We start from the raw sequence: 27,818 nt of genomic DNA on the forward strand, positions 1-27,818 counted from the left end.
TTGTTTTTTTCTCCGTGGTGGTTGTCATTGTTTCAGCCAGTGAAGCACACCCGTCCAACTTGAAATCCAAACTTTTGGTTGCTGTTGCCAAAGTCTGTTGCCGACACATCCATAATGGGCAGCAGCTCAGACAAGGGAGAGTCTATCTCCAAAATGGTATTTTCCTGACCTTTGCGTACCTAAAAGAAAAATATGACCACGTTTGAATTTCAAATCTAAGAGCAACCATGTAAGGTGACGATCCCCCGGCACCGACCTGGCATCCGTCGTACACGGCGCGGATGAAAGTGCTTTTGGCTTGAGTCAGCTCCTCGTCATTGCCGGCACGGAAGCGAACGGCGTGGCCGTAGGAGTCTGACGTGGCGTCATACCACCCCGCCGAGTTCTGGCACGTGTATGTGAAGCGTTGCTTTGCAGTGGCGCTCAGTAGTTTGAGGAAGGTTAGCTGGACCATTTGTACGGTGTTGCCGTCCATGTCGTCGTAGGAGAACTGGGAAGTACCAGCACATAAATAAATTTTGACAGAACTGTTGTTAGAACTTTGAAGATGTCCAGTTTGTACCTTCCTGCCTCTTCTGAATTGACTGTACCAGCCTCCCGGTTTCTCTTTGCTCCATGACGCTAATTTCACCTAAAGAGCGAGGCAACAATTGCAAGCTGAGTTTCTCGACAGGCTAATACCGCTGAAGACATACCATTTCGATCTTCTTGTCAGGGTCCAGGCAAGTATCTCCACCAGCTGTGAAGTTGCAGTAGACCTTGAGAGCATCTCGGTTGCAGCCTTGGTTAGGATCAATCCAATAGTCTCCTAGCAAGCGCACGCAAACAAGTTGTCACCCATAACCAAGAGAAGACGACATGCTAAGGACAAATGCTAGGTCACCATCTTTGAAATCTGGCTGAACCATCATGAGCTCCTTGCAGGTGCGTGCCGGGCTCTCAAAGGTCCCCAAAGGTCTCCTCATCAGCTCTACCTCAGTTTTCATGGATGAAAGAGTGGCAAAGACTTCTTCCATGCCATCCTCTCCTCCTAAAGGTTGATCTGCTTGCAGATAGTCTTCCATATTGATCAGCGCTTGCTCCTCTCCAGACGAGTTTTGTCTTTTCTTCTTCCTGCCCTCCCGGATCGGCAGCGGTTGAACCACCGTAGCGGCGGGTCCCTGAAAGATTTAATACCACCCCAAAATTACCCCCCAAACAAACAACTGCAAAAGGTTTTGATGCAAATAAGCATATGTTCTGACTGGAGGTCCTGGAAGGCCAATAGGGCCCGGATCTCCTTTGGAACCAATGGCACCCTGGAGAGCAGACGAGGAGAACGTCACGTGTCAATCACTTGCCACCTGAAGGCTGGCCTTAATAGAGGCCTAAGTGAAAGCCTTCATTTTAACTCACCATGTTGCCCTTGGATCCTTTTTCTCCACCGGCGCCCTAAGAACAGAGGAAGAAACATGAAAATATTATCGCAAGGTATTATTACGCTGAACAGGGTAATAATTCAATAATCCAATTGCTCATAGAATTCTAAGTGTAACTTACTGACAGACCAGTCGGTCCTGGTGGTCCAGTGGGACCAGGTAGGCCAGTCACACCCTAAATGTATGTGGTACACAATTAATTATCATAAGTGATTACATTGAAGTACATAAGAGTTGGCAGTTTTGATGTCTCAGCTCGTCTCAGAGGATAAAGAATGTATGCCTAGAGTATAGTCAAGGTCTAAATATATTGCGGCAAGTGTTGTTCATTATTTGCCACAATGCTACTTATTGAGTGGATTTAGCTCAGTGCCACCACAGAATGCAAGTCTGTGCTTACAAGTCAACTCGTATCTCAAGAAACTTGGATCACTCAAGGCACATGCAATGTTAGAACCATCCATACCTCATCTCCTTTAGGCCCGGGTGCTCCGTCAATACCAGGCAGGCCTCTGTCACCCTTCTCACCAGGTTCTCCCGGAGGTCCCACTAGGCCAAGCATCCCACCATGACCCTGCAGGCAGATGCATAGTTGAACTTAATTTGTCACTACATAAACGTAGACAGGCTTACTTTTTCGCCATCTATTCCAGGGTCCCCTTTCAATCCTTGAAGTCCCGGTGGTCCCTGTTAATGATATCAGGCGTGTTAGCCACTTCCATTATATCAATTCACATTTGGAAAAAAATCATTATATATTGTGCATGACACCGTTTTCCCCCAAAAAATCTGAACTTTGTCTTAATTCATCATCTTTACCAGCTCAATTTAAGGAGCTCACCATTGGCCCAGGTGGTCCAGTTGGTCCTTGCGGACCAGGTAACCCTTGCTCACCCTGGAGTCAAAAGAAATGATACAAAGTTAGACAATGTAGTTCAAGAAAAATGGAACCAGACTATCTACTATTCTCTCAGAGATCCAAATGTTGTCTACTGACCGCAGGGCCTGGGATGCCGTGAAGTCCATCTGGACCGGATCTCCCTGGCTGGCCTTGCGGCCCCACAGGGCCAGTTTTACCCACTGGACCCTGAGTACCTATTGTTCCCTACCGAGCAAAAGAGACAAGAAATAAACATGAACACGACACAGCAGAAAATTAAAATGAATAACCGCCAAGCTCAAAGCTCCCATGCTCACCTTGGCGCCTTTCATTCCTTGCTTGCCTTCAAGTCCTGCAGCGCCCAAGTGACCCTGAAACAGCAGATTAATCAAATATGTTGATGAAAAAACAATTTGACTGCTTTGCACACAACAAAAATACACAACAAACCAACACTTTAACCTCACCCTTCGTCCAGGAGGTCCTGGAGGACCTGGCTCCCCAGAAGCTCCTGGAGGTCCCTGTAGGTTATAATAGTAATTTAATCCCAAGTGTGAATAAACACAGATCTGAGTTAACTCCATCCCCCCCAAAAAACTCACCGCTTTGCCTGTGTCTCCGTCATCACCTTTCGGTCCAGGTCCACCATCTTGTCCCTAAATGGTAAACAATATGTCATAAATGATGAGGGACCCCTATATTTGTGTGTGGCTGTTAACCACTAGCTGTGCAGTGGAAATGGGCATTAGTTGCTTACAGTGACACCAACTTCTCCAAGGGGTCCTATATCTCCTGGGAATCCAACAGGGCCCTTGGAAGGCAGAGTAGTCAGTAATACAACACTCGACATGATTGTTTTACTGTCATATCAATGGCAATGGGGTAAATTAGACAAACGAACAATATTGCCCTTAGATCCGTCCTCTCCTGGTTGTCCTCTAATTCCCGGAGGTCCTGCTGCCCCAGGTGGTCCAGCGTCACCCTTCTCCCCTATCTCTCCTTTAATACCCTGAAACATCAGCCAAGCATGTCACAAAACCTGCTAGGAGAGGAAGCTGTTTATCAGGTCAATATTGACTCACAGGAGCGCCAGACTCGCCAACTGGTCCCGGGTTCCCGGCCTCACCGTCTTCACCCTAGAAGAGAAAAAACATTAGGAACATGAGTGAAAGGATTCTGGCTGCTAATGGGGACATACTGACCTTTTCTCCAGGAGGTCCAGGTTGACCAACTCCACCTGGCATTCCCGCTGCGCCCTGAAAGATAGAACATCTCCAAATAACCAAGGACAGAAAAAAAACCAAATCTCAAAACTGAACAAAGCGATCTCCGGGTGCCGACTGCTTTTTGTCACGTCCTGACGCCCACACAATATCCCACTTGACCACTCATCAGTCCATTTACGTATGACTTACTGCACTTGAATTTTGAATAACTGAGCAGAATGAGACATTGTATGCTGATGGACAGCCATTACCCGGGTAAATATAACCGCCTCTCAGGGTTGACAGTCAAATAGTTGTAAATAATTAACGAAGCTGCAAATATAACTGTCTGTGGGAATCTATATCTTGCGTTAATAATTCAAAAGTCTCAAAAGGTAGACGGGAGAGTGTAGTCAAAATGACGATACCCCTTATTGTAAAAATAATCAGAAGCCGTCTGTGGAGAAAACACGGAATGTTTGGCCTCATCTTTAGGTACACCGACAAATTAAATCCAAAACTAATTAAAGACTTTCAAAGCATACCGATTTTAAAATACAGCTGTTATATTAGTTCTTCATTCCGTGAATATTTTTTTATCCCTTTGGTGGTAAACCAAGTCATGTTTTTTTATGAGTCGCTCAGCCGTGCAAGAGTCAACATTCTTTTTTTTTTTCTTATCCCCGATTTAGTTCTGGATTTGATTTCCAGGTGGTTTGGGTGAACGCTCCGGGGAGCCGTTGGGAATCAGTCGGAAGTGTGATGCATGTGATTATCAATTCAAGGCTATACTTTGTGGGAAATCTGTTTTTACATTTGTTCATGTTTTTATAATTCCTGAGTTGCCTTTTCTAGACTTAATTTTCTAGAATAGGAGTCCAAATTTGATCCAAATCTACAATTGTGATCCAAACAAACACAATTAAAGAATTATAAGTGTTCCTCTACCTCTGCACCAATTAGTCCCTGGGGTCCTCGGGGTCCGTGCTGTCCTGGAGGTCCCTGTGGAGAAAGAAATGTTTTCCTGTGCATCTTTGCATCAATCGAAAATAGTGTGACCTCAAAAAGTCCCTTGAATATCATAACATTAGCGACACGATAAAGACGTCCAGACAGGTCGTTACCCTGACAGACTTTTTGTCATTTGGCCCCGCCACCATTATCTCTTTCTTCCTTCTTTGCAATAATAAAGCTGTTATGAAGAGGAGCATATTCTCTCAGCCAACAGTCAGTCAGGACGTGATCGAACTGCTCAATACCGTGCTGAGGTACCAAGAAATTAATCCCAACTATCTTTCTGTTGGGTAAACCTAAAGTGTGATGTCCAGACACAAAAGAATACTATCTAGGTTAAGAAATGGGGACATGCCAGCGACAAGTCTTGAACTGTAACGGTCGGACATACACGAAGGTCTCCCAAATGTCTCTGACAGTCTCTGACTCTGTCTTTCAGTTTTGGCTCCATGTGGCTACATAATCTGGCCGTGGAAGCAAAGAGGCTGGAGAGAATCTTGCAGAGCGTGTGTTTATGGTTGACTGCGCACCGAGATGACTGTCACAAAGGAGGATGCTCATTAGTCAGCCAAGGCTGAGGCTAATCTGATTAGCAGCTGTCACGGCGTCTTCCTTCCTTCTCGCAGTCAGCGGCCCGCCTCTTCCTTCCACTCCATTGCGCCGCCGCTTCCTCTCTGTAGCTCTTATCTCATCTTTCTTCACTTTCACCAAAGCGAAGCCTCGTTTCATTCAAAGAGAATGTTTTTCCTTCGGTACTTCCAAGTGTTTCATCCTAAACTTATTCATTTATGACAATCTAGTCAAACACAGGTCTGTAATTAAGACGAAGAGCAAAAACTAAGCAAAGTTTGAATGGACCGATCGACGTGTTTTATCTATTTACTCACCAGAGAGCCCACATGCCCACTTTCTCCTTTCTCCCCTGGCAGTCCTGGCATTCCCTGCACAGAAAGTCAATTCATCCCTGGAAACTAAAATTCGTAATCATACAACCAGTGGCCCTTCCTTACCTGTAGCCCTGTGGGGCCAGTTGGACCTTTAAAGCCTCTGAGTCCTTCATCACCTTTGGGTCCGTTCATTCCCTGTTGCCCACGAGGCCCTGGCTCACCATCCGCCCCCTGAAACACGCAAGGCCAGATCAACGCTGCCAAACAAACCAAAGGATCCACCACGGATGCATATTCATGCGGCGTAATGCGAGTTATACTGCCTTACAATCACTCCTGGCTGGCCTGGGGGTCCTTGAATTCCAATAAGTCCTGGAGGACCCTAAAAAAACAGAATGACTGTTTCACTGAAGACATGATTAAAAACCATCTGCTCATTATACCAGCGGGGTACATTGTACAGACAAACTAATCATAATGAATTATCCCAAACCAATTATGAGCCAGGATCTCCATTGCCTCCTGCCTGTCTCTTGCATAACATGAAGATTATTGAAATGGGATTCACACTCACTGCTTCTCCTTTGTCTCCCTTGCTTCCCTTCTGGCCCGGTCCTCCTGTTTCACCCTACGGAGACAGATTTGTTGATTTCTGATCTCTGGATCGATACAATATCCAGATTCTTTCGTCATAGGGCTAATATTGAACCTGATGTAACTGTTGGCACATCTTTCAGAACCAAAAAGTGACAGACGAGTAAAACCTTTGCAGATACTGTCTAAGTGATCAGTCAATGCATCCTTCAAAGTGCAGTGTTGAATACCTTGTCTCCGTCCTCGCCAGGAGGCCCAGCTGGTCCCACGGGTCCTGGCAGTCCAACTGGTCCTTGTTCCCCATCATGCCCAGCTGGCCCGCTGGGTCCCTTTTCTCCCTTTGAACAAAATTATTTCGGTAACTCTCACCCATCGGATCAGATTGGTAGCATTAACTCAATTGTTTGTCGTCTTACTGGTTCGCCTTTCTCTCCCATCGGCCCTGCCAGGCCCACACTGCCGGACCGTCCTGGCTGCCCAATACCACCCGCTGGCCCAGCAGCTCCCCTCTCCCCGGTGGCACCCTGGGGGTTACAAAAGATTGAGATGATGCCAATCAGAGTGGGTGCTCTTCTTCCAGAGAAGGGGATGAAGTGAAATAGCCCAAAATCAGACTTACAATGAGTCCCGCAATACCAGGAACACCCTCTCCTCCTTTTAAGCCTGCAGGACCCTGCGAGGGACGCAAACAACTTATCAATCATGCCGTTGTAATCCAAATTTTGTAGAATGATTACATTACCGGTGCTCCTGGCATCCCTCTGGACCCTCTAAATCCCTGGGTCCCCAAAGGGCCACTCTTTCCTGGTGCTCCTGGTGGGCCCAGGTCTCCCTGGAACGCAAATAAATGCACCTCAACTGGAGAGTCTTGCAGAGGAATATAATTTTTTTCTGTGGGCTTTCTTCAACGGAAGATTAGCTGATTGGACCACCTGCAAAATAATTATCCCGACAATAGAATAAGAATTACTCACTTTGGCTCCCTCCTTTCCAGCCGATCCAGGTAATCCATGTTCACCCGGCGGTCCCGGTGAACCCGGATGACCTCTGTCGCCAGTTGGCCCCGTTTCACCTGACTTGCCCTGAAAGGGACATTCGGAGAATTTTATTACAGGATGAGAGAGCGGCATTAACAGGAAAATCCTCTTACCCGTGGTCCGACAACACCCGCGGGACCAGAGGGGCCATTTTTGCCTTGGAATCCCTTTTAAGAAAGAACATTCAGAGTGTCACGACTTTTGCTTCATCTGCGGTGTTAATAAAGTGACTCTATATGACTTAGCTCTTTGGCAATTTATCATTGGGGCCCAAAGGCAACAATATGAAGCAACTATAAAATGTTGGTGTGATGACTTACTGGCTCCCCTCTCTGGCCAGGATGACCTGGAACTCCATCTTTTCCAGGTGGACCCTAAGCAAATAATGTCTTTTGTTATTGAAAAAAAAACCTGAAAATGAATTCTCTAAAAAGATATGAGAAAAGAACAGCAAGATAAAATCTGCAAAGTCCACTCACAGTTGGTCCTTTTGTTCCTGTTTCACCGTGCATTCCCTGCGGGCCTTGAGGACCCTAAAAAATAATATCAAGCGTAAATAACAAATGTGATTCTAGCCAATGATTGTGTTTTCTGGAGCCTGTGCAATTCCAATTTGGCTGGTGGGTACAAAGCCAAGCCACTGTCCATGAGGTTACCTGTTCTCCAGGGGATCCTTGAGAGCCATCTTGTCCGGAAGAACCCTATGAAAAAAAACATGGAGGATCTGTTGAACTTGCTCAAAATTGCTGCATTTTTGCTCACTTTGGGTCGACATTAACAGTATTTGATGTGATCATTTTTAAAGTTTCGGGCATTGCGTCTATTTTTCTTTAGCCCCATTACCTTTTCTCCTGGCTTCCCGGTGGGACCTCTGGCTCCTCTTTCCCCTCGAGCCCCCTGTCGGCAATAACAAAAGACTAATAAGCATATGAATCATTTATTCCAAAGGTAAAATGTGGAATATAGAAGTGAACGCCGCAACCGTACTGTCACAATCTAATCGTTGTCATTTTGTATTAGATCATCATAGTGTATAAATGCAGCTATACTCACATTCGGACCTCTTTGGCCTCCGGATCCAGGCTGGCCAGCTGGACCCTGGATTGAGAAATGCATAATTAAATTTTATTGTGACTACAAAAAGCTATCGGATGTGGATTTAATGGAAGTGTCCTCACCCGCCGTCCTTTCTCTCCTGGGGCTCCGAGACCACCAAGGAAGCCAAGAGACCCCTGGGGGGGGGGGGGGGGGGGGGGGACATGCAGGTTGATTAGCCTCGGGCATACACTCCAGTGCTCATCAGTGTATAATTAACAACTGTATCAAATTATAGCTAATCATACCAAACACATTGTAAATACCCTCATTAATCAGCATGAGATGAATGAGTGCCTCTGAAGACCAATTAATAGAACAGGCAATTTTAAAAAGTCGTCGATCATGATTTTGTGTTTAATCAAATAAGGAAGGTTACAGATGAGCCTCATCAGTAATTAATTACCTTTGACCCTTGACGTCCTGGGTATCCTGGCAGTCCTGGCACTCCAAGGTGACCCTACAGAAAAAGATAAAGAAGAGTTTCACCACTACTATATCATTTTGCACAATTAGTTAGCATTAAGCTAAGACATCTTGAGTTGAATTGAGTTTATGCTCCCCACCAAATGTATCATACAGTATACCTTTTCCCCGGCAACCCCAAGAGCTCCAATATCTCCTACAGCTCCGTGTTGGCCCTTTAGCCCTTCCGTTCCATCCTCTCCACGAGGACCTGGGGGCCCACTGTCGCCCTGGAGGGTACAAAAGTTTGTTTTGCAGACTTGTTGTTTTAAACAGGGAAGGGGGCGGAGAATGTAGTTAGAAGGATGCTCTTACCCTGTCTCCCTTGAGGCCCATGTCACCTTTGGAGCCAGGGAAGCCATCTTCTCCCTAATGAGGGGAAAGGAGACATCTTGAATGATGAATGTGGCACTATATTGTCATAGTAAATCCATAGGTAAACTGCAGCCTGACATGTATCACCAAAGTGTAACTCACCTTCTCCCCTTTGCCACCTTTTAGACCTCTGACGCCATCTGCTCCCTTAAATAAAAAAAATGTCATCAACACGAGCAATGTTAATCTCCCATCCAACTCGAAGATAACATTGTAAGGATTGACTAACAACCAGGCGTTATTGCATCCATGGTCTCACCTTGACTCCGCGGGTCCCGGGGTACCCGATCGGTCCCAGGGCACCTGGCACTCCCTGCGTATGACAGAAAATATTTCCAGCAGCGAGCAGCATTTGAACGAGCGCATCATTGCATTAGAAAGCCAATGACATTTACAAGCTGCAAATAATATGACGAGACTGAGTTTGCTATTCTTGGCAGAGACTCGTATGAACGAGCCTGTGATGTGCGGTTACCCACTTGGTCGCCTTTCTCCCCTTGGGGTCCCTCTCTTCCTGGGTGACCCTGTAGCAAGATATCGGCTCAAGTTAGCGCCATTCTAAATACACCGTCATTACGCCGCACTTAATGGAATCCCCCCCTGACTGAAACGAGGCAATTGAAAAGAGGGGAAAGTCAGTGTAAGTGAGAGTGAAGCCCCTATTAAAAGGCAATTGCTTGAAACTAAGCTTTGCTGGGTAATTAAAAGAAGTATCAAGTGAAAGACATTTAAATGTGTCCCACTGCAATTTGGACGAGGAAATGGGAGAGCTATTTCTTTCCCCAAATATAGTTAAAACATCGAGGCGGAACACAATCTTTTGTCATTTGTGCGTATCTAGACAAAGGTCTGTGTTGACTCCCTTTAAATGCACTGAAAAACGTTGTTGTTCCTGATTGCACAATGACTGCTCATTGTGTGTACTTACAGGTTGTCCATCAATTCCTGGTAAACCTTGCAGGCCTTGCTTCCCTTGGGGACCCTGTATTGGACAGAACACAATAGAATAGAAGTGGTTATGTCACAGTGGCAATGAATCAATCAAACACACAAATATTAACATTGACTTGCTGCCATTTTTTTTGTCAGTCCAGCCGCTTGATGCGCAAAGACCAAGGCCGCCCCTTAACGTCCACACGCTTGTGTATTTTTCTTTGCAATTGATTTTCTGTCTGTGTCAATCCTGTCACAATGGGAGCCGGCGCTTGTTGAGTCGTACTGTCCCCTCCCCGTGGGCGAGCGCGGTGACACTCACAAGGTCACCCGGGTTTAATTTCTGGGATAAATGAGAGAAAAGCAAACCCACCTTCTCTCCCGGCAACCCGATGGTACCCTGGGGGCCGGGCGATCCCTGCGCCGGAGCAAAGCATCACTCAGGTTAAATGTCACAGGATGCAGAGATGAGATGACATATTTATTTGTGTGTGTTTGTGTGCGTGTCTGGAATAGTGCTAAATAATATAATAATCGTAAAAATAATCAAAAAAATAATGTAGTTTAATATGACCAGAAATCAGGGGTGGATTTTGTTAGTGTGCGGTACCTGTGGTCCAGGATTTCCTTGTTGTCCTGCAGGTCCAATTTCTCCATGTGGACCCTGTAAACAAGCATCCCATTTTTAAGTCATATTCAGCAATGATTGACCACCAATCATGAATCTTACTGACAGACCTGGTTTCCTTTTGACCCCTGGGGTCCATCTGCTCCTTGGACACCCTAAAAAAGAAACAATTGATTTAAAAAAAAGAAGAGAAAAAAAAGGTATTGTTTTGCAATGTTGACTTACCGGTTGGCCGACTGGTCCCTGCGGCCCTCTGGAGCCAACAAGACCTCGTGAACCCTGGAGGCAAAACATGCGTGGATTAAAAATATGAAAGGATGTGAAAAGAGATAACATCTCATTTGTGCCATCTTGTATTTGCACATGTATGTTTGCGTGCCTCGCATTTCTTTTATTTTTTATTATTTATTTTGTTTTTATTACCAGCCCCCTTCCACCCCACTGCAAACGCTTTGTAGGCTGTCCAAGCCACCTGTTCCAAAGCCACATCTGTGATCTCCCGAGACATGATTGATATGGAAATATAATCATTGCGCTTGTGATTTTTATCTCTTCACTCTGCCTCTATCTCATTCCCAGCAAACCCAATTTCTGACTAGCATTTGTCTCTGGCTGTGCCTTCCCCCCCGCCCCCTCTCCGCCTCTTTTCCATTCTCGCCGGTGAAACCAGCCCGTGTAGTTTAGCACAGCTCTGCGAGAATTTCTTCTTGCACTTTATTTCCTTGTCACGCATTTGGAGAGACGGCTGCCCGCTGAGCCCGAAGCTCCTACTGGGAGGAAGATGGAGTGCAAGTCAATCAGCACCGTACGTTTGCTGCCAAAGCCAAATGACACACTCACTACCGGCGCACTTAACATCTCGGGCTGCCTCGGGTTTCACCGAGAGGCACTTTGGAGCTATGATTATCTGCAATGATGACATTTTGTCATTTTACTTTTTTTTTTTTAACCAAAGGTGCCTGCTCTTTTCAGTGTGATGTTTCTTACTAGCATGCAAAATCCAGATTTTTGATACTCACAGGTTCACCTGGTTGCCCCCTTGGGCCAATAGGTCCATCTGGTCCCTAGAAAATACAAAAAAAACCTTTCACATTGAATCGGAACCTAAATGACAAATACTGTAGCTAGCTTGTTGCAATGACTCCGCCCCTCTCATATACTACATTTGTGATACTTCCATAAGTGAGAGACTTCTCTCATGGATGTCTGGATCAATTGATACCATCCCAGCAAAAATATTTGTGTCTCGCACATTCCTTGTGCTGGATTTAAGAGTAGCTTCAATTCTGAACAGCCTGCTTTGGTGTGTGCTGCCGTAGCATTTATGCAGCGTGTCGTATTGATCTATTCATCACGCTCTTAAATCTTTTTTAACCTCGTGAGATGGAAAAATAGAACAAACAAAAGCTCCATGTTGCATTTTGTCGATTTCGGGCAAAATAGTCTTCTCTCACCTTTTCTCCCGGCTCTCCGGCAGGCCCTTGAGGACCAGGTTTTCCTCTGTCCCCCTATGAAAATGCAAAACCGTCATCACGAAATTAAAATGGGTGGGTATGACACTTTGAACAGATGCTACTCTGTCACTAATTTCAAAACAATCATGGAGAATATATAATATAGATATATATAGAATAAATAAGCCCAAATACATTTTACCGCGCGACAGAGTTTGTCACGCCAAAGGAATTAAAAACTCACTTTGTGTCCCTGGTTTCCCGGCAGTCCTGGAAGGCCGTCGAAACCTCGATCCCCCTGTGAGGTCATAGAGCAAGGTTGTCAAACTCGATTTTACTCCAGAATTGCATTATTTAGATGAATATCAGTTTCTGTTCTGCTCGACAGTGTAGAAAATTCACCTCTGCAATGCAGTACTCTGATGTCTTACCTTCACACCAGTTTCACCTGGAGCTCCACGTCCTCCGTCTATTCCAGCATGTCCCTAAACACGAAAACAAAAGAAAATGAAATAAACCAATATCTTATGACGTCATGGAGAGTTCTATTCCATCGCTTACCCTTTTTCCTGGTTTTCCATTACCTCCCTGAAGTCCTGGCAATCCTTGAGGACCCTGTATGGCCACGAAAAATAGGGAAAAAAATAAAGGTGCGAAAGCGCGACAGCAAGCTAGACGAAAGGAAATCAATACAGCGACAACAAAAACGAGTGGCAGATGGAAGCTTGCGGCGAGGTAAACATGTCGTCTCATTACCGGCGGTCCGGGGTCGCCGACGTTTCCTTTGTGGCCGCTTGGGCCCGGAGAACCCTGCCAAATAGATAAGGAGCAAGTTATTGACATGTGAGATCGTATAAAATTGAGCATTGGATCTTTTAAAAGGCTCGTACAGGACTCTGTCAGGACAATTTGGCTTACCAGATGGCCCGGTCGCCCTGTAAGACCCATCGGACCCGGGGGTCCCTTCATAGACAGCTGGAAGGAAAGTGCAATTGCGTGACAAATGTTTTGAGATCTCGATCAATTGCTCCAATGGCAGGATGATCAATACACGTAATTAGGTGATTACCTGGGCCTGTTGAATAATAGCTCGCGCTTGGGCTTCCTGAGGAGACACCGCTGGTCCTTTTTGGGAATCGCTTCGGTACTGGAACTGAGGGCAAGAGCAAAGTCAGGTGGAGTCAAACAGCACCTCCTTGTGGTTAATATTGCTGATGGAGAATTTGTCATGTGTGACATTGTGGCAAGTCTTACAGGGAGCATCAACAAGGTTCCTGGTGGACCTGGAATTCCATCAACCCCAGGAAGGCCGGGACGTCCCGGGGGACCCTTAAAATACAAAATAAAGATGATAAATATAAAAGCATATGCTGAAATGATAAAATTAATTCATTACGACATCTGTCTTCTCGTTTAACGTCTGATAGTATTAGCACTATCTTGTCGTGCACTGTCAGCATTTTATTTGAACAAGCGCACAAACCAAGGAAGAAAAAGAAGGTCGAACGTGGTGCTATTCTTCAGTCCAGCCAGTTGAACTCTGTGAACTGGGCCATTGTAGGTTTATTATATGCTCCACTCACCATTTCACCCGGGTCTCCCCCGGGTCCCGGGGGGCCAATTGGTCCAACTGCACCAGGAAGTCCCTGTGAAGAATAATCAGATATTGTCACTTTGAATTACATAGTCCCCTATTCATCCCCAGGTGTGTTGTATATCAAAGGCGATATTTATTTTTGTGGGGACCCACTCACCTATTTACAATTTTTCTGCACAGGTCAAATCCATGTTCATGTTAAAAATCCTGCACATGGAGTCTTATTACCAAGAAACTATATCAAATAAAAATGGGGCATTGCTGCCATCTAGTGGCATGTTTAGGCAATGATTAAAACAATATTCTAGATAGGGATTCCGTCTATGTAAAGCACTAATTAGATTTTACAACTCACCTCCATTCCTGGCAGGCCAGCCGGTCCTTCCACTAGTGCACCCTATAAAGCAAGTCATCAACACATTTTCACGTTTTTTTGAGCCGAGGCCACTTTGCTATTCATGGCGCGTTTGTGGCAGCTCACCGGCTCAAATACTCCAGGCTCGCCCTTCTGTCCTTTTTCCATCGGTACTCTTGCCTGAGGAAGGGATACAAAATCGCTTGACCGTTGGGGAAAAACTGACCGCTGGCTTCAAATAGCTGAGTGAAAGTTTACTTTTGCTCCCCAAGTCTCGGCTCCTTCCCGCATTGCAAAATCGTAGCCTTCGTCGTATAGTTCGTATTCCTCATACTCGGATTTGGTGTTATTGTAGTCGTCGTGTTCGAGGATCTGTTTCAAAACAAAATTGCGGACCCCTTTACAGTGAATGTCACATGCTGTATTTGTTTGCATGTGCTTTCAACCCACCTCAGATTCTGTAATATTTGCACCTGCTGTTACTATGGAAACAGCGAGGGCGTCAAGGTTGCCGTAAAGGTCGTTGCCATTCTCCACCTCTCTGCTCTTTCCCGTCTCCGTCTCCTGCGTGTCAATTGTGAGATAGATTGTTAGTAATGGTGGACAATGGGCTAGCTCGGATGTGTTGCTGTTTGAAATCCGAGGCTGTATCAGATTCTCGGCTGCAAGGTGGAAACAGCAATGCAAAATTAGTTTATAGCACAAAGAGACAAATCATTCTCTGCGTGTTACTCGGATGTGACACATTTTTAACAAAGATGCTATGGTAAGTAAGAAGAACATAAGAATGCTAAATAAGAAGAACACAATATTCCGTTGTGTTGTATGTACCAGGGATGGGCAATTAAGGGGACAATCCATCGCTGAATGTTCTAAATTTTCAAGACAATGTTAGAATGAGCAAAATAATGACACAGGACTATGCCAAAGCAATCATTTTAAATTATAGTTGGATTTGGCGCCACCCTGTGGCATCTTCCAGAAAGGCGAATAGGCGAGTTTTTCAGTGACTAACAAGAGCATAGGGTCCAATAGGATAGTGTCTGCACATAGGACACTAATTACAATGCCCATCCCTTGTAGATACCGTGAAGAACATTGCGGTCCAAGCAAATTCGGCTCAAGTTCAGAAAGTCTAGTCAGGACTCAATCTGTGTTTTGGTGTCATAAAGTTGCATTAAGGCGTGCTGGCGACGCTGACTGGTTAGTGGCAAGCAGCTGGAGAAATGTGAGGTTAGCAGAGGCGGTGATTGGTTACAGCGGCCAAAACCAGGAGCTGTTAACTCAACTACCTCAACATGATTTTGAGATTCGGCTACGACGGCGCCCGCTGAGGGGGCTTCCGTCAACGCTTCTTCCGTTGGCATCTCCACAAGGGGCTGGTCCTCGTACACCTGAGTGGGACTGACCGTTTCTTCTGCAATTTTTGTGTCCAAAAAAGGCTCTTGGGAGAGATACTCGGGAAGCATCGTAGACACGCCGATGAAGCCGTCCTCCAAAGAATTCTGCTCCTCGTGTTTTTTCTTCCTTCCGCCCTTCTTCTTCTTCCCCTTGCCTTTACCCTTGCCTTTACGTTTGCCTTTGTCCCGCTTCTTTTTGTTCTTTCTGCCCTTCTTGCCTTCTTTGCCTTGTTGTTCTTTCGGTTGGTCCAGTTGGGACTTCTTTTCATGGAAAAAAAGGTATTGTGAGGAAAAGTTGGATGACAGAGGGAGAAACACACAATGTAACAAATAGCAATCCTGTGATCGAGCTATTGATAGAATTAGAAGCAATTTTGATAGATATATGATGAAAACCATTATTCTGAATATTTACGTATAGAATGGGAGGTTATTCCTGGCCTGTATTCCCCAGAATCTCTCTATACAAACAGCTATAAATCTTTAAGAGTAAGAACAACATTGGGGATGTGATTAGATCTAAACGAGGTCACTGTGTGCAAACGGGATATCGGCCAGTGTTGACATGCTTTGGCATTCTGAGCTCATCCCAGAGCTGAAATAGTTTTGGAAAAGCCAACACTCTGCAAGATGGACAATTTCTGGATGGCTTTCATTGCAGACACACGTGCACAGATGCAGCGTGAGAAGTGTGTCACTCGTTGATTTGGCTGATTTCAAGCTGGTTCTGCTCAACATTTGTTTGCTTCATCTCAGCTGTTGTTCCCTCGGCAATGAAGCGCTGGGATTAAAGGAAATGCTTTCCTGCTGGCCTTTCCGAGGAAGTCGTCAATCATAAAATCGTCAGTTCGCGCTTCATTGTATGTTTTGAGTTTTTCATTGGCTGGAAATGGTAGATGTGATCATTTTTCACACTTTTGATGTCACTTGCTAATCTCCATCTTGGAAAGCCACAAATAGGGAAAATATAGGTTACCCCTTGAAGGTCCAGGTCTTGGGTGCTGTGATGCAAAGCGGATTCACAGTCTGGCATGTAGTCGATACAGTAAGCGGCAGCTGCCTGGGGGTCGTCGACAATCAACAATTGTTGAATTTCTCCCTGCAATGAATACAAGACAACACGGCAGCTGTAAATGTCGTGAACAGATCGGCATTGGCTCTCGTCAGATAGTTCAAGAGTTCCTAATTAAAGTATCCGGTTTACGGTCTCCGGAGCAGTGGCTGCAGAGTGACGAGGGGTGCCCACGGTCACCCTGTAGCGCCGCCCCTGGCGATCTGCTTTATAGTATTTCTGAAGCATTTTAATAAATTACTGTTGAAGCACTAATTGGTGCCTTAGTACAGTGTGCGCAAAGGTTATCCAAATAGTGTCTTTTCTTTCAGTTTTTGGCCAGAGGCCCACCGAGCGAGGGCACGCATTGCCCTCTTTGAGTGTCATAGTGAGTGGGGAGAGACTGGCAACAGGGAGTAAATCCACTCTAATCCAATCTCAATTAGAGATCAAAGGCAAAACTTTCACAGAGAAGATTTCCTATTATTCTTGCCCGGCGGGGTTTCTCTCCCCGACTAAAATGTTGCCCCAGAAAATCAGGCACACTTCATCGTTCCCCAATTAAGATGCAGCAGCGACATCGGAGGCGGATGCACTCTGACTCACTGAACGACTGTGTACATGAAATTTACTTCACCTACTGCTTATTGTGACCTGAGTTTATCTGAGGTTAAAGCCATTATTTGCGGATAACGTATTCAACATAATAAAACAATCTTTTGATGCTCCTCGGTCATTTCAAGTTAATTAGCGCAGTGTCCGCTCACAATCAGTTATTGTGTGCGCAGTGAAAATTAACAGCACACTGACATTTATTCACTGTCATAATTATTATTTATTCATTCTATTTTCAATTAGTCCGCAAGGTCCATAAGCATTGCTAATCCCTAGTTGACTCACAATGGCGGATGCTAATTTTTTGTTGTGACTACAATGTCTTTCCTAATCAATGCCAAATGATGCTAACAGAGGCAGTGAATATTTTTTAAATATAAAGTAAAATATAAAATAAAATGCTGGAGAATTTTAATTGGGAATACATGGGTTTCTGAATAGTTTGTTTGACTTTGTCCACCCCTGGGTTAACCGTTAGCTTTTATTTTTAGCGTAGTTTAGCATTAGCGTGTCAGTAATAAAGTCCATCATTCAATGTGACTTTAAATGCTACTTGCATGCGCTTTTAAACAGATCTTGACCTATTAAGTCCGCCTTTGTTTTCCAAATCAACAGCTCAGCATCCAAACTCAACTGCCCCTACTGCACGCGTGTGCCAAAAACATGTTAAATTTCCAGTCAAAGCAGAAGAGATCAGATTTTTTTCCCAACAAATAAAGACTTGGTCTTCTCTAAACAGTGTGTGTGTTAAGAGTCACATAAACAAAGCCCACGGCAAGCCATGAATAAGCTCAAGCAGACATTTTGATGTTTGCAAATGGTTGCGTTTGCCAACAAGTGTTTGGGCTTCAATCTGGAAGTAATAGAGACATTAGTGGCTCAGCACAAGTCCCCCTTGGTCTCACGCCGCACTGCTCCCACGCTGGGAGAACTGGGCCGGAACACGGGCCTCCTCCCACAGAACTGAGGCCTGGGAACAGTGGTCCAGAGGTCAGCCCTTTTAATCTGCCTTCCCCTGGTACCAGCCTTGTTAACGACACTAGCGCTTTAATGTACACAAACAGACATGTATACTCATGAACTTGTGAATTTTCACCTGTAGAGATTCACTGAAGCGGAGGAAATCCTTAAAAAAAAAAAAAAAACTGACAAGCAGATTTCCACAAGACATGTGCAAAGCGTGAAACCGTAACATTTTTGTAATGGTCTGAGTAAAAGTGACTACATGATCATTTAATTTCATTTTTTGGCTGTATAATCCACTTGCATTGGGGCCAACTTGGGCATTGTCCAGATGGAGCTGCACCTGCTGGACTAGAGTGGAGCTCATCTTGATTTTTGAATCAAGCAAATCAAACGGAAGTGATTCCTTTATGACTCTGGCGGTGGTTTGTCTTCTGCAAGGTGCTATTCTACTTAAAATTGAATCGCCCTTTCTCAGTTAGCTTGCAGCATTGCTCAACAAACAACTGATTTTGTTTCCTCGTACCAAGTATTAAACAACTTATTCCTCCCACTTTTTTGACACCTAACTACTCCCACATGCTTTAACCGATTCACCCCATTCCAACTTTCACACGTTCCAAAAGTTCACGAAATGTTTGCTACCATTTTTTTTGTTCATAACATTTACCGTTTTTGCGTAATTAACAAATTTGTTCCTTAAAATCCCCCATTCATTCTTAATGGCACATTCAACACGAGCCATTTTCCCGAGTGGGTTCGAATCTCACATTGACCGTTCTTTTTTATTCATTCATTTATTTGTTTTAATTTTAATACATCATTTTAATCATTTATTTTATTCAACATCATCATAATTAATTTACCGTTTTTATTTCTCATTTAATCATTTTATTTCTCATCATTTAGCATTATTCCACCGCATCAATAGTAAGTCACTGTTTAGCTCAGTAGGTAGAGAATCAGACTTCACCCTCAACGTCGTGAGCTCGTCGAGAAGTGTCTTCGCCTTCACACGCAATTTCTCCAGAAATAGCAAATTCTAGTTGCAAACAGTGTACTGTGATTTCATACCACCGATTAAATTTCTTGTTCCTTCCCGGAAAACACTTAGTTCCTCCCACGTTTGATTGACATGAGACCCACGACACCCTCTGGCCTCTTGAACTACAAATTTTCTTTCAAATCGGATCTGCGGTAGCTTTGAAGTCTGTACGAAAAACGCCACTTCGTATCAGATGCTTTGCAATGATGAGCTCTTACGAGTCCAAATTTATCCTGGATATAGTGAGTCAAGTCAGCCAGGGTGATGATGGAGTTCAAACCCAGCCTCTTAGTAAGCATTAGTCTAGCATTAATGCATGTGCCAGACGCATTTAATTCTTCGATTTTGACAGTCTATGAAGTGACTCAGGCATTAAATCAAGGTAATTCATTTTTCAGCCATTATGCATCAAACATTAGCCCAGTTAATGGCTTTTCGTGATCCCGCATGTAAATTTAAAAAGCTCTCTCCATTGCCAGGAGTTTGCTTTATTTACAGTCAACCTCGGCCTCGTTGAACCTTCGGGACGAGGAAAGGCTTTACCTCAAATACACCTTCATCCAGTAGTCGTGATCCGAATACGACGATTCCCTCCGTGCTGACGGCGGTGGTGTTGTCTCCACGTGTTAGCTTTAGCGTCTTTACCTTGTGACAGTCCAAAAAGAGGCTAACGGACTGGCCCTGTACGCTGTAAGCTATCCTGTGCCACCTGAAAGATAAAAAAAATAAGGTTGGCAGAGATCTCCAATTCATTGGTCAACCTAGCTTAAAAATACCCACTCTCCATCAGCCAGGTTGACGTCTTGGAACGCCGGATACGTTTCCGGCTGCCTGCCTGTCCGGTACAGGAAGACGGGCGAAGGGCCCACTTCGAGCCCCAGCTGCTGCAGCCCGTACTCGTCATACACGGACAGTAGGAACGACTGCGATCCCTTTCTGGCTCTCACGGTGGCCATCAGGGAAAAATTGACCGGGAATGTGAAATCTGGGGAGAAGAGCAGAGCAAATACTTCGAAGATATTCAAATTGATGATACAAAGTGAGAGATAATCTACTACCAGGGAAGAATTGTTTAGTGGGAGCACTGAGCTGGACTTTGTGGTCTATTTTGAAGGCCTCTTTACGGCTGCCGCAGAGACCGGGGTGCAAGGACACCCCCTCCATGTTCTCTGACAGCCCCAGCACTTGGAGAACATCGATGGAATGAGCTGAGAATGAAAAGAAAAAGATAAGTATCGTTACAAAAAGTACCGTTACAAAAGAGCGGAATTTAGCTGCGAGCCAGTCTCAAAAGCCCGCATGCTTCCTGCTTCCTAAGATTCGGAACAGGCAATTTCGCAGAGAGATTCGTCGGCAGGTGGTCAGGCTTTGCCGAGTGTTATTATGGGATAGCGGCGGTACACCATCCGCCGATAATCCGACTGCGGCACACCTGACAGCTGCATGAGCATCACACTTGGAACACTTGAGTGGCACAAAGAAGCAATGTAAAGCCTTTTGATTTAGTCCAGTGTTTCCCAAGCTCTATGGCGCCAAAGCACATTTTTTACAGTAGAAAAATCGCACTGCACACCACCAGCTGGTCAACCGGGCCTTCTGCCTGGTGTACTTTATGAGAATTTAATTGTTATAGCTAGCAACAGATACTGTACGTGAAAAAAAATACATTAGTCGCTCAAAGGTACTTGACAATAAAATATGAAGAACTAATCAGACATTTAATGTTGGCATCCAATTCACGGTGCTGCTCCTTCTGTTATGCCTGCCTTGGCCACCGGGGGGCAGTAAAATACTGTTAAAGTCATTCAAACACAAACAAAGAAGAATAGACTCGGTAAGATTGAATCATAGTGCACTAGGTTGAACCCTCAACTGTTTTTTTTCCAGAAAATTACTTTCTTCACACTTTTGACTGGCTGAAATTACCTTACAGTTGGGCGTTATGGCACCAGCTGTTGCTTTGGCATGCAAATGTATTTTCATGCAGCCAGTATTAGCAAGCGAGACCATCCAAAGCAACTCGTTAGCACTTAAACATCTGAAAGTCGTCTCCTCCGGGCAAAACTGTTCAGCAAATTCATCTTTTAGTCCGCATATGGCGCGAGTTTGCCATTACGGAAAAGTTGCACATTACATTTTATGGCATTTGCACAGCAAACAATGTTTATGCCAAGTAGCTTTGAGTGCTCTCAATCTGTTGCGACAAAGCAGTAAATAGGATAAACTGTAAATCGCCAATAGGAAAAGGGGATGAGAAATGCAAGTGCAAAACAATAAAAAAGCAAAGTTCCACACAAATCTGCTGCATATGTTCCTCCATACTCAGTCAATTAAAATGTTCATACATAATAAATATGAAATGTCAACAAGGCCTCAATGATATATGAAACCATAAAATTTCAAAGTTATCTACGCCTATATGTTTGTTCTGGCACGTCGTGTAATTTACAACTAAAGCGAAGCTATGACCTCATCCGGCAAACGATACATATTTGCCATGCTTGAGACAAAAAGCCTCATCAAAATGTAAGCGAGCTTTATCGTCCCCGGTTGACTTCTCTCAGCACATCATGTCTGGGATCAAGTCCTTCATGTTTATATTCAGCCACCTTGTTAGCTCTATTTGCCGCTCACCTTTGATTTCTGACTTGCAAATCAATTTCCGTTGGGAAGGAAAAGTTGAACGGTTATAATAGAGTAGAAGGTCAGTATCTCATTAAATCATCTGGTGTGTCAAGTGGAGAACAAGTTTTGGAATTATTTACATCGTGGTTTCATCATCGATTTCAAGGTCGAATGAGTTTTGCCTGGAGAGTAAACAAGTGGTTCATGTCTTTTTAGTCACATGTATGACAACCTGTCAGTGCACACCGTGAACTACATAAAATACATTTTCTTCGACATCTCCGGTTCCTTTTTTTCCCCCTTCGAGTATGTGTTGCCCAAAGCAAAACACTTTTAGGCAACAAGATACTGTTGACCTTCTGGCATGTTTAAGATAAAAAGCGAGGAAGGAGGGGCGGGCAAAAATTCCAAGCACGGAGAAAGAAGTTGCTATCATAGTATTACATCGCTTAGAATTCATGTAGGGGATAAAAACCAAAAAGAAAATCATTTCACACCGAAGTGTGCAGAATAAATTGCGATGGGTTTGGCAGACATGGCATGGGAACCAACGAGCCTGACTTGGAATGAGAAGCGGGCAATTATGTTAATAGTTTGTTGGAACGTCTTTACCTGAAATGCTCATTGTTGACTTTGCTGCTCTGTGCAGCATGTTTGGAAATATCACCACATCCCTACAGACTCCAGAATGTTTTGAAATCCAATAACAAGGTCAGAGAGAACATGGGAAGAAGCTCGAGCATATACAAGTTTTGAGAATTTAGAATTTATTCGCATAGTTTCTAAATCATCACTTTGGTATGCTTGAGCCCAGCGTGCAAAAAAAACAACAAAATACCACCCAAAGGGCCATTTCCACTTCTCATTTGACACTTGACCTGGCCAAGCTGTTCCGCATGAACAGAATGTGTTCTTTTGTGTCCCCCCCAAAAACCATCTCGGAAACTTCCCACCATGACTCACGACCGGCCACCTACGCATCCATCTTGAAAATTATCGCTCGGCCTTGTACAATGCTACAGTGTAAGCTGTGAACTAGCACATGGGAGCGACGGAGGGAATTGAACAAGAAAGCAAGCCAAGAGGAATCTGGGCAGCGGGAGTTTCCCATCCTTTTTTGGACCGCACCCTGTAGAAGAGCAGAGGAGGAGAGGAAAAAGAAAAATGGATGATTGGACTTCGATTTATTACTTGGGGATCCATATCTGTGTCAGATTGGGAGGTGGAGCGTGTGTACATGAAATGAAGATGGATTTATTATTCATTGCATGATTTTTAAAAGACATCTTGATGTATGTCGAGGAAAAAAAAATTATAACCTAAAGCGAATGGAATGCCTTTTGGTCGAGCGGACATATTTTTTGGAAGCAAAAACAACGTGATGACAGAGTGGACATTTACGTTAGCATTTAATGAGCATATGGTGGACATACGATTCAGTTAGCATGCTAGCTGAGAATTTTTCTCTCATTTTTTTTTTTTAATCAATACATTTTACTGTGACAGAGTGGACATTTTGACAAACGTCTTGATAAAAAAAATACAAAATACAAGTGTAAATATTAACTCCACAGCTGATCATTTTTTCCGGTATATGCTGACTTTGTATAACCACCGTGTACTTTGCTCGGTAGCTTGTCAAAGTCGATTATATCAGCATAATATCATCAGAAAGCAATTTGCATGCTCGCCCTTGTCCAATTTCCTCTCAGATGTTTACTCCGCAAACTCGTTGCACGTGTTTGAGGGGATTGAGGAGAAACAAAAAAAAGCTCATTTTAACTCCACGCTGGTTTGCTCAAAGATTACAAAATGATAACCTCTTATCGCAATCACACCGACTGGGTTGGGCTCGCTTTGGGTTCTGCTTTTACTTATCGCTGACACCGTCGGAGCGTGTCGAGTCGAGAGATTGAGGGAGGGCTGGGAAAAATGTTCAACGTTATTCTCTGCGGACACGCTCGGTGCACTCGTGAATATCAATATGAGAGCGGTGATGAAAGACGGCGTCGGGATATAGTACAGTATTACGTTCGACTTCTTTTGTAGTATTTGTCTTTTTTTATGATGATGGATTTAGGTCATGCGTGCAAGCACATGGTGATCATTTATGTATCGCGGTTCTTAACATACAAATCCGGATTTTGGTGCCAACGTGAAACCGTTTTGACAGATAGCCGTGCTCGTGGAGAACATCAAGACGGCATTCTTCGCTTTCCACAGTTTGTTCACTTCTCATGTTTGTTGACAGGACGACAGGCCGGCAGGCCAAAAAGCTGCCGGACCCTTTGAGAAAACACCTGCCCCTCAAGGCCTGAGCATATGTTTCCACTTCTCGATGGAATTTCAGAGAAAGCATCTTTTTGAATCCTCTCTTGCTTCACCCACAGTTTCCATTGACTAAATAACTTGAAGTGATGTTTTGGGGAGGGCAACTCGAGGATACCTGCTCCTCAAAAATGTCTTTTATACGCTTCTAAATCTTAACACTAAATGGCAGCCATTACATTTCATCCATGTCAATCCGTATTCGCCATAATAAACTCATTATTGGATCTCAAATGTACCTAATGAAGTGGCTTTGTGAGAGTCTAAAACGTTTCAGTACCTCTGAAGTGACACATCATCAACACTCAAGATCACATCCATAAACAGCATCCACCATGAAACCTTTGAGGACATCACAAGCCGACAAAGATTGGCCGACCCCAAACAATGACATCTGCTTATTTGGATTCTGCCGTACATCTCGCCAACTTGTCCCACGGACAGCTGCCTGGAGCATCCAGTGATCACAGATGCAGCTTGAGGGGGGCGAAAAAAACAAAAACACGTTCCTTAGAGCCAGATGTACCGCCGCCCGTAAGGAGTTAAATCACTTGACCTATTAAAAGACTTGACAGACATATTCCGTATGGGGACTTGATGTGAGTAACTCAAAAGACAGATTATTACTGCCGTACTGAGGAGCCAGAGAGGAGCTGAGTCACCAGTAAAGCATATCTGATGTAAAGGAAATATATTTTTCTCTTTAAAATTAAAAAAAAGTCTGTTAGCTCTTAATGTAACTGTCCTAAAAATAAATAAAATATCGCAGACTAAACACAGACTGTTCACATCTGCACAAACGCGGCGTCAAGAGCCGTGTTATCAGTCAGCGCCACCTTAAATACGAGCGCAATCACTTCACAGGACCTCATAAGACGACAGTGGACACTGCAGCTGCTCTCAGTATGATTACAACACTTGGCTCGCTTCCTCCGTCTATCACGTTATTGTTTCAGCCGGTGGATTCACTCAAACCGGGCCGGCAGTAGCGTTTTCATATTTTCACATCGATTACTACTGGCATCGGCTCCAGCTCAATTTTAATAAGGCTATAAAGAATAATTGATGATTGCAAAAAGGCATAATGATCAAAACTTGATTATTACTATCACCATCCCGATCTCATATTGGAGTGGTGCCTTGACATACAAATTAAGTTCATTCCGTGACCACACTCGTAACTCCAGACACTTGTATCTCAAATCATTTTCTCCCATTAAAATGAATGCAAATGGTATTAATCAGTTCCACCCCCCCCCCCCCAAAAGCAACAAATGTCATCTGTAATTTCATCCATTCATTCATTCATTTTCTGAATATAGAACAATACAACATAAATGCTCATTAGCATTAGCATTGAGCTCACTTTCTTTAAGCAGTTGTTTTAAATACGCACTGAGTAATTCTTTTTAGTTTGTTTTGTTTGAGGGTTAACTTTAACTGGGACTGGCATTAAACAACTTTTTTTTACGATTTATTCATTATTTCCTAACTGCTGCTTATTAAGTGTGTCGAGATTTCCCGGTCACCAAAGCAATTGGTAGTTCTGGAGTAATTGTAACCAGAAGACACGATTGAGCAATAAGGAGTCTACAATTTAAAAAAAAAAAAAAAATTCAACGGCAGTTTTATACAGTGTGCGAGCACACAACAGATCCATGCCAAGAATTTTAATCTACTCCCTTTAAGTCAGTCGTTGAGCTCTTTCGCGAGCCAACGTGAAACTCTTTCGCAGTCAAGCGAAGCGGCTCGCACGCACACAACAGCGTGACGTCATACGTTTGCACAAGCCCACACCTGACCCAAACCTGCACGAGAAAAATCTGAATTGCCGTCATCCCGACAACTTTGCAGTGTTGTTGCTGTGAATTCTTGCAGAAAGAAACAAAAAATGGTCTCAGTTGATCTCAGTTTGAGATTTTCTTTTTAAGAATCATCTTTCATAAAACCTACCCAAATTTTGTACCTTGCCATGCATTTACTTAAACGTTACCGTACCAGCTTGAGTGGCGGCGAAGTGCAGTAGAATCAAAACCAACAGCCGTATTGTCCCATTCCTTAAAAAGTCTTCCATTTTCCCAAATCTTGAGGGCCCCCCCTCTTCCACCAAAATTTATCGGTGCAAAAAGTTTCAAGCACTAAGCAGCCATGCATGTAGGGAACAAAAGTTTTAAAAAAATTAAATTAAAATTGAAACCGGTGGTTGCCGGACTGTTGGAGAGGTTCCTTTGTTGTGGTGGCTCCTCTCAAGATCCTCTCATTCAATTTCTCCTCCTCGCCATCACTCCCTCCCTCTACTCGCCTCCCCCTCCTCCTCCCTTCCCCTCCCTTAGGTGGGCGTCTTGGAGAGAAGCCTTCTTAGAGCCAAGCTCGGAGGAAGCCTCTACCGTTAATCACCTTTTATTACTGCCATAATTTGCTAGCTCTCACTTGTTGACATGATCATTATCCACCGAGGTGACGTGGCTCACCTTTGTTAATCTGCTTGTTGCCTGATGTCATTTGATGTCATGCATGACAGCTGTAAAAAAAAAAAAGAAAAAAAAAAAGTACCATACTCAGCATTGTGAGTCAGCTGTGTAAAATGGAGTCTCAGCGGAAAGCTCATTCGACATTTCCTTCATGATATTATAAACAAAAATAATCTATGACTCATCTAAGAGGTCAGCATGTCCTGCGTTGAAGCTCACAAACAAATCTCCAGTTTTCAACTGGTTTTGTTCAAGGAACCATCATTATAACCAAGAAGCAACTCTGCTTTGGCGGAATATTATTTTATTTTGTGTCGAAGGAGGATAGACCTATACAAGCTATTTATGCATGGGAATCTCAGCTACATTTGACATTAGATGGGTAAATGATTCACAAAATTAGCTGGAGAATAAATCAAGTCTAAATAGGAAATCAATTTTCAAAATGTTACAATCATTTTGCGGACCACCTGCAATACCGGTATGGACCACTAAAGGGCCGCGAACCAACGGTTGACAATCCCTTGGCCTAAATGATCAAATAATAACTGTGGACATATTGAAATTGGCCAGCAGGACAGACAAGCTCTCACCGGTGCCCATCTCTCTTCTCACAGGCCGGCTCACATTCCGAGCAGCTTTTAGCAGATAGTTACCAAGAGTCCCGTGGACAGTCTGAACGGCGGGTGACAAATACTTGCGCTGTGTACACGAGTCCAATTTAGGCCTAATTGATTTGGCAGGTCCGCAACAAATGTTTAGCAACTGAGTTATTTATCCTTCCCCGTGCCGGCAGCCTGTCACGTTTCATAAATGACTTTGATGAAATTCTTGATGAAATGCAGAGAAGGTCCAGGTCAACTTGAAGAACATTCATTGTCAGACAAGTGTAAAAATAAGTTAAAATGGGAATGTCACAAAACCCAAATGTCAAGTTGATCTTTGTGAGGAAAAATAGACACTCCTTTATTAAATAGGATTCTTTTTTTTTTTTTAGGAGGCACCGTGCGACTAAGTTAAGGCTGCTCTGTCTTTTTGCATACATGCAGAAAAAATAAATAAATATGCGGAGATCAAGCGAGCCTGTTTTTTTTAGCAAGCACAAATCTCGGGAAATATCAATTTACAATTTCATATATACTCCTGGGTTTATACTCTTTTGCATTTCATATTTTACTGTACCCGTGCTAATAACATGACGCAGGTTCACGTGAGTGTCAAAGATGGCCAACGTCGCTAATCGTTTGAATCGCCAAGTCACGCAAAGCCGACCGCTTGACCTTATTTCGGGCATCTGTGAGGCGTGGTTTGACTTTTTAGCATCCTCGAGTGGATTTGAGGAGCGTCGGGGATTAGGAGGAGATCTTTTGGAGTGGCCTTTGC

At 44.0% G+C, this 27,818-nt stretch overlaps 2 protein-coding genes across 2 annotated transcripts in view; one reads left to right on the forward strand and one right to left on the reverse strand.

The window, feature by feature from the left end:
• col5a3a (collagen, type V, alpha 3a) lies at nucleotides 1-26,341 on the reverse strand. The gene is made up of 67 exons (XM_085933324.1): nucleotides 25,963-26,341; nucleotides 20,070-20,219; nucleotides 19,792-19,996; nucleotides 19,555-19,720; nucleotides 16,314-16,436; nucleotides 15,230-15,598; nucleotides 14,388-14,501; nucleotides 14,196-14,309; nucleotides 14,064-14,117; nucleotides 13,938-13,979; nucleotides 13,569-13,631; nucleotides 13,240-13,314; nucleotides 13,055-13,138; nucleotides 12,904-12,960; nucleotides 12,742-12,795; nucleotides 12,547-12,600; nucleotides 12,417-12,470; nucleotides 12,230-12,283; nucleotides 11,986-12,039; nucleotides 11,551-11,595; nucleotides 10,757-10,810; nucleotides 10,642-10,686; nucleotides 10,514-10,567; nucleotides 10,277-10,321; nucleotides 9,899-9,952; nucleotides 9,450-9,494; nucleotides 9,230-9,283; nucleotides 9,073-9,117; nucleotides 8,911-8,964; nucleotides 8,718-8,825; nucleotides 8,537-8,590; nucleotides 8,214-8,267; nucleotides 8,089-8,133; nucleotides 7,879-7,932; nucleotides 7,692-7,736; nucleotides 7,515-7,568; nucleotides 7,356-7,409; nucleotides 7,149-7,202; nucleotides 6,973-7,080; nucleotides 6,741-6,830; nucleotides 6,618-6,671; nucleotides 6,415-6,522; nucleotides 6,229-6,336; nucleotides 5,979-6,032; nucleotides 5,733-5,786; nucleotides 5,528-5,635; nucleotides 5,405-5,458; nucleotides 4,452-4,505; nucleotides 3,501-3,554; nucleotides 3,381-3,434; nucleotides 3,200-3,307; nucleotides 3,056-3,109; nucleotides 2,901-2,954; nucleotides 2,766-2,819; nucleotides 2,616-2,669; nucleotides 2,416-2,523; nucleotides 2,260-2,313; nucleotides 2,052-2,105; nucleotides 1,885-1,992; nucleotides 1,540-1,593; nucleotides 1,396-1,431; nucleotides 1,245-1,298; nucleotides 884-1,160; nucleotides 696-808; nucleotides 563-631; nucleotides 257-490; nucleotides 1-179 (listed from the first exon to the last, which is right to left on the reverse strand). Exons 1-67 carry the CDS (start codon nucleotides 26,036-26,038, stop codon nucleotides 33-35), a joined length of 5,511 nt encoding a protein of 1,836 aa, XP_085789450.1. The 5' UTR covers nucleotides 26,039-26,341; the 3' UTR covers nucleotides 1-32.
• The window catches only part of rdh8a (retinol dehydrogenase 8a), an 86,073-nt gene that overhangs the window by 51,358 nt on the left and 6,897 nt on the right, over nucleotides 1-27,818 (forward strand). The gene's annotated exons all lie outside the window — the stretch shown is intronic.

The sequence above is a fragment of the Syngnathus leptorhynchus genome, chromosome 16 (genome assembly GCF_054491065.1).
Source record: "Syngnathus leptorhynchus isolate UIUO chromosome 16, UIUO_Slep, whole genome shotgun sequence".
In the NCBI taxonomy this organism is placed as follows: Eukaryota; Metazoa; Chordata; class Actinopteri; order Syngnathiformes; family Syngnathidae; genus Syngnathus; species Syngnathus leptorhynchus.

What these genes read in the sequence shown, in the direction of transcription:
- col5a3a (XM_085933324.1), bottom strand. Translation starts at nt 26,038, where the DNA reads ATGGAAGACTTTTTAAGGAATGGGACAATACGGCTGTTGGTTTTGATT. An exon ending in AAGGAAATCCTGGACCACAG is followed by an intron (nt 10,322 to 10,513) that starts GTACCGCACACT and finishes GCTCCGGCGCAG; the next exon opens with GGATCGCCCGGCCCCCAGGG. An exon ending in CAGGCCAGCCAGGAGTGATT is followed by an intron (nt 5,636 to 5,732) that starts GTAAGGCAGTAT and finishes TGCGTGTTTCAG; the next exon opens with GGGGCGGATGGTGAGCCAGG.